This window comes from Rattus norvegicus, chromosome 19 (genome assembly GCF_036323735.1).
Source record: "Rattus norvegicus strain BN/NHsdMcwi chromosome 19, GRCr8, whole genome shotgun sequence".
NCBI classification, from domain to species: Eukaryota; Metazoa; Chordata; class Mammalia; order Rodentia; family Muridae; genus Rattus; species Rattus norvegicus.
Window position 1 is genome coordinate 29,873,456 of NC_086037.1, and position 9,417 is coordinate 29,882,872.

The 9,417-nt window shown below is 42.4% G+C and overlaps 1 protein-coding gene across 8 annotated transcripts in view; it reads right to left on the minus strand.

The window, feature by feature from the left end:
• LOC134483609 (disks large homolog 5-like) overlaps positions 1-9,417 on the minus strand; it is a 29,178-nt gene extending 19,761 nt beyond the window's left edge. The window contains exons 1-4 of one of the 8 annotated variants that reach the window (XM_063278847.1): positions 8,878-9,417; positions 2,867-2,953; positions 2,610-2,774; positions 350-459 (exon numbers count right to left, since the gene is read on the minus strand). In XM_063278847.1, the coding sequence (XP_063134917.1) occupies positions 350-356 (7 nt within the window). In that variant the 5' untranslated portion in view covers positions 357-459; positions 2,610-2,774; positions 2,867-2,953; positions 8,878-9,417. Of the gene's footprint in view, positions 1-349; positions 5,825-8,877 lie in introns of those variants that run through there. The other 7 variants (XM_063278842.1, XM_063278843.1, XM_063278841.1 and 4 more) reach the window with 7 other exon arrangements.

Sequence of the window (9,417 nt, forward strand, 5' to 3'; positions counted from 1 at the left end):
ACTGTATTTAAAGAAGCAATGATAGTGAAATACATTGCTGCCCTGTCTAAACTCAGAAAAGGTGGACCCTCCATGACTCCTGATGGTGTTATTATATCAATGTAACATAACAAATGAACTGAAAAGTAAAGGCCAGAAGTTCACAGTATAATAGCATTGGCATTACCATATCCTCCCAGTGGGGATGGGGAAACTAAAGGTCTGAAATCCTTGACTTTAAGAATTGTAATATTCATGGAAATTCAATTCCTTTTCAGATGCTCCAGTTGTTGTGGCCCATTGCTAGAAAGGTAAGGTTGAGCCTCCACCCCCCTGACAGGAAGCTCAAAATATACTGCCCATGGCTTACTTGACATTCCCCAGAAGTCTTGTCTTTGTCCACCATTACTTTGAGACGAAAGGCCAGACTCCTTCACTCTAGTCTCTCCAGAATCGACGATCCCCCTCCCAAAACGCTTCCTAAGATGGGAAAACATGTCTTAGGTTGTAACCGCCAGACTCAGTATGAGAGAAACTAGGGCACTGGCCGTCACTACAACACTGGTGACATCACAGAGGATGCCAAGAACTCTCTAGGAGATAATAGAATGTCCAAGAAAAGACAGCTGATGTCATGGGGAGCAGATTTTGTTTCCTGATAATAATCTCCCTGTACTGAGCATAAGCTGAGGGGCCCTTTCCAGGAGGCTTTCCCAGGGCAGAGCCACTGGGAATCTCCTCCTTCTAATGCCAAATTTTCCTCAAGGCTTGATTATAAAACAACCTTAGTAATTCCTATGCATCTAAATGAATGTTTCCTTCCATATCTTGCCCCAAAATGTCTCATCATAACTCAAATTGTCCTCATCCACCAATGTTAGCCATTAAACTTCCTGAGATTTCACACCAGTTTGAATATGCAGTCAAAAGTTCTCTTGTCTCATTATGTACAGGTGGTTTATATCACATCAAGAAATAGTCGCCATGGTAGGTTATAACATGGGTGTGTATTAGGGGAACACTCATGAAGTCATGTGCTTAGCAATTGACAATTGCCAATAAATTCCTAGGAGAAAAAGTTGAAGTCTTTATGGTGCTAGGAAAAGTGTGGAGACCAGTTGGCAGAGGAAAGTGCAAGATTGGAGCCACCAGTGAACGGAACCTCATGCTGCTTGTGGGGTTCTCCTCTCTGCACCAAGGTCACCAAAGGAGCACTGCTCACAGGCCTGAGTAAGATGTACCATGAGCTTCTATCAGAAAAATAAAATAGTCAAGAGACATAGGGGGTGCACATAAACAACTAAAATGAGGCTATAAACATCATTAAGTGGATAGAGCAAGGTCCCAGTACCTGTACACTGGGAAATGGCCACCCCACCAAACACAGAAGCATCTATCATAGTAAAGAATGCATACTTTATAGAATGCACACACTAAACACTGATTGATCACATCCGTAGTTCAAATTTTGGGAGCAAATTCATGGCCCCAACTCTCTTTCTCTCAACTTATATAGCAAAAAATAAGAAAGAAAGAGAAAAGAAAAAATCAAAACAAAAAGCTCAAGCTTCTCTCTCATATGAAGATTGCAGGAAGTGTTATCTGGTGGTCAGTTCTGATTGGGCCATTTTAGATAGAACAGTGAACAGAGACCCTTAATGTGATGGGCCCTATATAAAGCTTTTTGCAATATTGGAATTTTAACAAACCTCATCCCGAACATACAGAAGAGGCAAGGATGTGATCACCATGCCCTTGTTCTCTATCAGGTTATTTTTCTGCGTCCTTGATTGTCAGGCATATAACAGCAACAATCTGAAATAGCTGGTAGACATGGAAAATCGTGGCTAAAACTATAGTTGTGGGTTGCACACCTCAACTGTCACAGGCTAATGCTGTCCTCACAGTCCTTGGAGGCTACTCTTGTAAGCCTATGTATTGGAAAGTGGAAGGAAGTTTATCTGAGCTCAAAGAGAACCTGGCCAACCAGGGAGAGGGCAACATGCGATACTTGAGACCCTGTCTAAAACCAGCGCAGAAACCCACTCTTCATTCAAAGCATCATCTATGAATTCTCAATTATCTACCATTCTCTCCCTACCAGTCGTTCAGTTTGGAATGGTAGAACACAATGGAACTGATCTTTCTATTGTAAGGACCTTGATCTCTCTTTCCTTAGGTCCACATTAAGAGTGCATACAAATGGATACCACCATCTGAACATCTTAGTATTATCTACTCTGTATATCTAGCATAATACTGTGCCTATGACAATCTCAAGCTTCCTTGAGCATTGTTGCCCCAGCAAGAAGTATGAAGTACTGAGGCCAGTCCCCAGGGAACCTTTCAAGGGTTAAAAAGAAAGCCATCAGAGATACTCCACTTTTTGTCCTTAGATTAAATCAAGCTGACACAATGTGAACCTGGTGGGCTATTTAACCATGCATCTTTCTTCCAACCCCCCCCCCCATTCTGAGTTCAGTCCATGGCAGAATTCATTCCCCAGCATCGTAGATATTTCTTTGTATATTTCCACAAGAGCCAGGTTTCTTTCTCTTTTAAATAGAATTAGTTGTAGTCAATCAACTGCTGCCCTATGTAAGAAATGATTAGTATGTATTGTAACTTACCACACTGTATTTGTGTATCCACGTACGTTAGTGGAAATCCAGCATTACTGAGGAATTGGAAACCAGCGCTGTGGCCATGCCTTTCTGTGCCTACTCCTGGCTCACAGGCAGCAGGGGGGCAGACCTTGAGTTCCTCTTCAGGGACCAAGTGATGTTGAATGGGCACTGAGCAGGCAGAGAAACACAGCTGAGGCAGCTCCTTTCAGTTATCAAACACATCATCTCCTTCCCTGCTGAGGTCTTGCCCCCACACCTACCTTAACAGCGGCAAATTTGTTACACAGCAGCCAGCTCTTTCCTATTGTGCTGTAATACGCCTCCACATCATGGATGCTGAAAACAAGCTAACACAAAACAAAAAAATCTGACACTGAACTGTGTGGTGCTGGTCACATACCCTGTTATGTTCTGTATATTATGAGGTTTGTTAATCTTAACAAGTTCCCCAACTATAAGCTTCCCATAGGACCCATCAGATTCAAGGAAAATAGGAACAATTATGTGTAAAATGTCCTGAGTCAGGGCCCATAGACATCAACATTTACAGCCGTTGTGCGTGAGCCCATGTGGATCTTGCAATGAGCTGGGCCTAGCAATGTCCAGTACACAGTTGTGAGCTATTGCTCTGGTTGAACTGTATTGGTGTGTGCATTCAATGAACTACACCTATTTAAATGAATTCAGTGTTCCTGTGGTTTGAGTCCAGACCTCTTGACACCAAATCTTCCCTTCAGCAGCATTTAGGAGAAGAAGCTAAGGTCAGGAGAGGTGACATCTTGCCATAAGTTATGTGACAAGAGGGATGGTGAATGATCCCTTGTGATAAGAATCAAGGTTTCCTCTGTGGTACGTACTTAGGTCTATACTGGCCCTGTGCAACAGCTTCAAGAACCCATTTCTGATTTCCCTTGGGATTCCCTTGATGATGCACTCAGTCAGGATTGGACACAACCAAAATGGTAGTCAAAGTACTTGATTTAAAAAGTGTAGGGAACACTGCAAACTCACGTTTCAGGATATTTGATTACATTGTAAGCCCCAAGATTTGTTATTTACTTAAAAGAAAATATATGTCTGGCGGTGTAGGTCAGCACTAACACAGACATTTAACTCTAGAACTTGCTGATTTTTATTGATAGAGAAACTGCACAGAATTGCTATAGGGACCTGTGTCTTAGGTCTGTTTCCCTAGTATATCCTCTACATCTCTCATGATGGTGATCCTGTTTCTGGCTAAATGTATGTCTGTTTACTGGGGAATTGAGTTTAGTGACATGCAAATATTATTTAAACCTATGTATTAAATTTTGTCATTTTGTTAATTTTTGTGGTTTTTATTGGCTTCTTTTGATTGACTGTTGTAGTTTTATTAAATTATTTCCTGTTTTCTATAGTATTTTATCCTTCCCTTCAAACTAAAGTATTCCTTTTAGGATCCTCTACAGAGCTGTCTTACCGGTTATACATATTGTGTTAAATTTATTTTTAGTGTGCATTAGTCAGCACAGTAGCTGGGCAGCTGCCTGCCCTCCATGGTATCAGATTTACTTTCCAAACAATAACGCTCAACTCTTACTGACTGTGTAGCATCTTGGCTGCTCTTTGTTCCCCTTGGACAGCCCTCAGGACCAGGCGCTCCTCTCCCTTAACCATGGCTGCTGTCCTCTTCCTCTCTCCTCTCCATCACACACGTTCTTCCTTTATTCTCTGGCAGCTTCTTCTTCCTTCTTCCCTCCTCATGATCCTCTCTAGCAAAGCCCTCAAAGCTCCCCTCCCCCATCTCTCTGCTGTGCAGCTGTTGGCTGTTGGCTTCTTTAAAATCACAGTTAACTGGGAGCAGGGTCAGCTTTTGGGGATTTGCCAGTCTTGAGTTCCACAAATTAGCATTAAACACAAGAAGAATTAGGCCAATCCACTACAGGGATTTCTTTTGTTTTATTTTGATGTAATTATTCTTTTACCTTTTTGCTTTTTATTTTATTTGTGGCTATATTTTATTAATTGGTTATTTTATTTATTTATATTTCCAATGTTGTCCCAGTTTCCAGACTCCCCTCATCAAATCTTACATCCCATTTCTGCTCAGCTTTGCCTATATGACAGTATCCCCCACCCACACATATCCATTCCCACCTCACACCTCTAGGACCTCCTTTTGGTGGGGCAACAGGCCTCAGGGTAGTCAATGGCCTCCCACCACATGGATACCAGTTAAGTCAGTCCTCTTCTACACAGTGACCTAGAACCATAGACCCATCCTTGTATATCCTTTGGCTGGCAGTTTGGTCCCTAGGAGCTGGGGGATTGGTGACAGAAGGTCTGTTTAGATATTAAAGACCAATGATTGCTGCTTTCTCTTCTTTTTCTAGTTATTGGTGAAATTATGTTTGTGTGCTTCTCTTTTTTGAAATTATTGAGAGATGATTAGTTTCTTGGTTTTTCTTGGGTACAGTTTAGCTCACTGTCTTGAAGTTTTCCTCCTATTATCCTCTGTTGTGCTCTCTTAAAGAAAAATATTGTTTAAATTTGGTTTTGTTGTGAAATATCTTGGTTTCTCCATTTATGGTGATTGCGAATTATGCTGGTTATAGTAGCCTTGGTCTGCATTACATCTGCCCAATTTTTTCTGGCTTTTGGAGTCTCTGTCGAGAAGTCTGGTGTAATTCAGATAGGTCTGAATTCATTTGTTGCTGGATATTTATACTTTACCCATTTAATATTCTTTCTTTTATCTGTGCATTTAGTGTTTTAATTATTATGTGAATGGAGGAAATTTTTCTGGTTAAATTAATTTTGCGTTCTCTAGGCTTGTTGTACCTTTATGGGCTTTTATTTCTTTACCTTATGGAAGTTTTCTGCTATGATTTGTTGAAGATGTTTACTGGACCTATGAACTGGAAATGTCAATTCTCTTCTATATCTCTTATCCTTAGGTTAGGACTTTTAATTGTGTCCTGAAATTCATGTATGTTTGGATTCAATAAACCATACATGTTTATCTGAGATGGGTGTTTTGTCTTTTGTGGGGTGACCTCCTTTACCCCAACTCTTCCATTTAGAAGCACGTTCGATAATGAGACATGGTCAGCAGTGGTGACCTCTTGCCATAAACTATATGAAAATAGGGAGGTGACTTTATGTGTGTCAAGTATCAGTAGTCTCCTGGGTGGTTTTGGTCCCCGGTTGGCCCTATACAACAGTTTCAAAAGGATTGATGTTCCTTGGGATTCCCATGGTGATGCACACAGACATGACAGAAAAAGGCCAGAATACACAGGATAGTACTTGACTTATGTAATAGAGAGAACATTATTAAGTTATGTTACAAAATATTCGATCACACTGTGATCTCCCTGAATGTATTATTTAATGAAAAACTATTGTGTGGTATAGCATCGCCAGGGCACAGACATTTAATGCAAGAGCTCTTTGTTTACTGTGAACATGGACTTTATTACTGTTCAGCTCACCTACCTCACACCTTTACTGCAAAGCTAAAGGGCACTTAGGTCTAGAGCAGATCAAGGCACAACTTGATAGGAAATGAAGATAAGTAGGGCAATGGAAAGTCTTTCAGTTGTAGGATTTTTAAGAAAGTGTGCAGAGAGAGCTACAGTGCTCTTCTTCTGGGGGAACAGTGAATTAGGAAGGACAGTTGGGAGCTTCACTTAAATACAGCATCTGAATCCTGAGACCTTATTGGTAAATTAATGTCTGGAATTTTGTGTTGTAAAACAATGCATTGCCTTTGCAGCTTTTGGCAAGGGCCATCGACAGAGAGATCACACCAGCTGGGGACAATCTGAAAAGAAATCAGGTTTTCTTAAGTCACCTGAGAAGTCCTCAAGGAGACAGGAATGAATGGGTAGCACCATAATAGAAGGCCTTAGGATCTCAGATAGTGCTACTCTAGATGCCTTGAAAATAGAAGCAGAAAATGAAAAACTAAATGACTTCACAGGAATTAGCTCAATTCTGATTATGATTATTTCATATTGGTATTTTATACTTGATTCATTTTTTAAAAGTTTTAAAATAAGAGTCTTCGGTTTTAATTTGAGGCTGTCTTAGAATCATGAAATGCTTACACTCTGGGCAACTAAACTCCAGGAAATCTTCTCCAGTCATACAGCTGGGTCATATGTGAGGCAACAACTGTTTAAAAGGGAGAGCTGGTTGCTTTCTCCTGGAAGAAGCACTTGGGGGTTGACTGTCACTTCTGAGCCTTCTGTTCTGAGTCACTTCGCAGAAGGGGCACTTTGCTCTGACTCCTCCATGGGACCCATCCAGCACTGGGGCTGGAGGCTCCTATGGTGTTGCAGCTCTGAGCTGGGAGGGGTAGCTCTCACCCTGACTTGAAGAAGCCTGTTTTCACAGCTGATCTAGATCTGAGGAACAGGTGCTTTTAAAGAAGGATGTGAAAGTATCTCCTGCAGGAGAGCTCACTATGCAGGGAAAGTCACACAGGACAGGGAAAAGTGGCTTCCCAACTTCCATGGGGCGAGCGAACTAGGGAGGGCACAGGATGGTTGAGGAGTTTATGAAAGGCCTGCATCTCCCTGAAAGTCTTCCAGCAACCCTACATCCCACCACTATCCCAGGCTCACAGGTGAGGATCAGCCAAGCCTGCCACCTACTGGGGTCCCTGCAAAGTAAACCTGGAGTGGTGAACTGGGGAAAACACTTCAGGGGAGGGGGAGACACCAGTCCCCAGGGCCAAGCCTGGCATCTGTTCATTTGGCTCTGGCTTCTAGGTGTTGCCTAGTGCAGGGCTTGGTGAGCCCAGATCTCAAAAGTCTTTGGCCAAAGAAGTGAGAGCCCACAGGGCAATGCAAACCACGGCAGGGCAGGGCAGAGCAAAGCCGCACTCCAGCAGACAGTGTATAAGCTGTGGGCATGCGGGACTGGCTCATTATAAGGCAGGGGAGTAACACACTCCTTCTAAACAAAGAATGACTGTACTAATAATCTAACCTTAATATTTTGAATTTCTTGTCCCATATAAAGAACTGCCTCTTCTAGAGCATTCGCCCTGTCTTCAAACCCTCCATGTATCTTTCCTTGAATCAATAAAGCAATACTAACATTCTTAGATAACTTAGATGAGCAGTGTGGACCTCTCTAACCAAAGAAGTAGTAGATAAGGCAAAAGGAGTCATTACACCAATCAGAGCAGTAAGACCCAGAATTAAGGCAACCACAAAACGCCTACCTCTACGAAGTACAGAGGAGGCATGATGAATGGCCTCTATGCCAGGATCGAAAAACCATGTCCCATTAACATAGACAGGCAAAAGTACATAAGGAGGTTGTCGTACTATGACAAAAACATTTTTCCTTGTAACAGTAAGACAATTAGATAATTGACAATTTATGCAAGTAACATGATAAACACCATGACCATCCTGACAAGGGAAAAATCGCCATGCTCTTCAGAGGAAAGAAAGGAGAAAGGAGCAGCCACACAGGCTAAAACGGAAGCAGAAACTCTCTTAACCTCAGAACGAGGTCTAATAAGGGTTACTTTATGAGGAGCAGCCAAAAGACGCTATAGATCAGGCTGAACAGGAAGCAAGTGGGAATTAAAAATTGGGGGAAAGGTAGGGGAAGCCCATCCAGGGGCAAACCAGGCATTAGCAGGGGAGGTCGGTAAGGAAGCATCTCCTTTGGTAAACCTATACTGTTTCAATTGCATAGATAATCATGTTCTGGACTACTAACAGACCAATCTAAACGTTTAAAAGTTTGAGCTGTAGGGCTAAAGGGAGTAAAGTACGCAGCTTTGGAGAGAAAACCGCAAGACCACCATTGAGGGTAGCCATTAATAGCAATATTCTCCCAATCAGAGATCAGCTCCTCGCCATTCTGACAAGCAAACAAAAGGGAAGGCAAAGGACCTGAAGAAGATGGAGGAGAATAATGAAAGCCTCCTTTAAAAGGTAAAAATAATTTTAGAAACTGAATGTCTCGCTGACTGGTGGAATCGTCACTACAAGCATATTTTCGAGGAGTTGGAGACTCTGAAATTAACTCTCTCTCCTCTAAAGAGAAACACCCTTTAATGTCATTTTTAACAGTAAAGCATGTGGGAAGGGAGTCAGCGATTCCAGAATAGTTGTAGCAAGTCAAAGTTCGTTCTTTGAAATAAGAACTACTTTCTCCTCACCTTGACAAGGCCAAATTCCCAAGGGGCCACATGAAACAAGGGAGGATCAGGTAAATAAGCCCAGTAGGAGTCTTGGGCAGCAGCATAGAGATAAATAATTACCTGGGTGAAGAGAAGTGAAAGCATAGCAGGAGAAGATTGGAGGGAGTAACTGGGAGTCGGAGAGGAAGCACGCTATCTCTTGCAGCAGAGACCAATTCTTGAAGCTGATCCCAAGTTGGCAACAGCGTGGTAGATGAGCGACCATGCAGCTGAAGCCTGGTGAAAGCAGAAGTGAGGCGCTGCTCAGAGCTGTCTGGCGTCATCAGGAATGAGGCACGCTCCGCTCTCATCTTTCGCTGTCGGTTGTTGAGGGGAGACTTTCTGCTTTTCTGCCCTGGGATTGTATGATCTGATGAGGCGGTCCGGAATCCAGACTGGTGACTCGGCATCCTGTGGAAAGACACATGCATGCCCCCTTGCGGAGGAGAGAAGAACATCTGGTCCCTTCCACGTAGATGAAACAGCTTTCTGCAAATCTAACGGACGGTGATGTTCCCTAGGATCGCAATGGCGCTGTTGCAGATCTACCTTGAGAATCTTTTTTTCCCTTTTCTTCTTTTTCTTCCATCTAAATTAAATTGGGTATTTCTCATTTACATT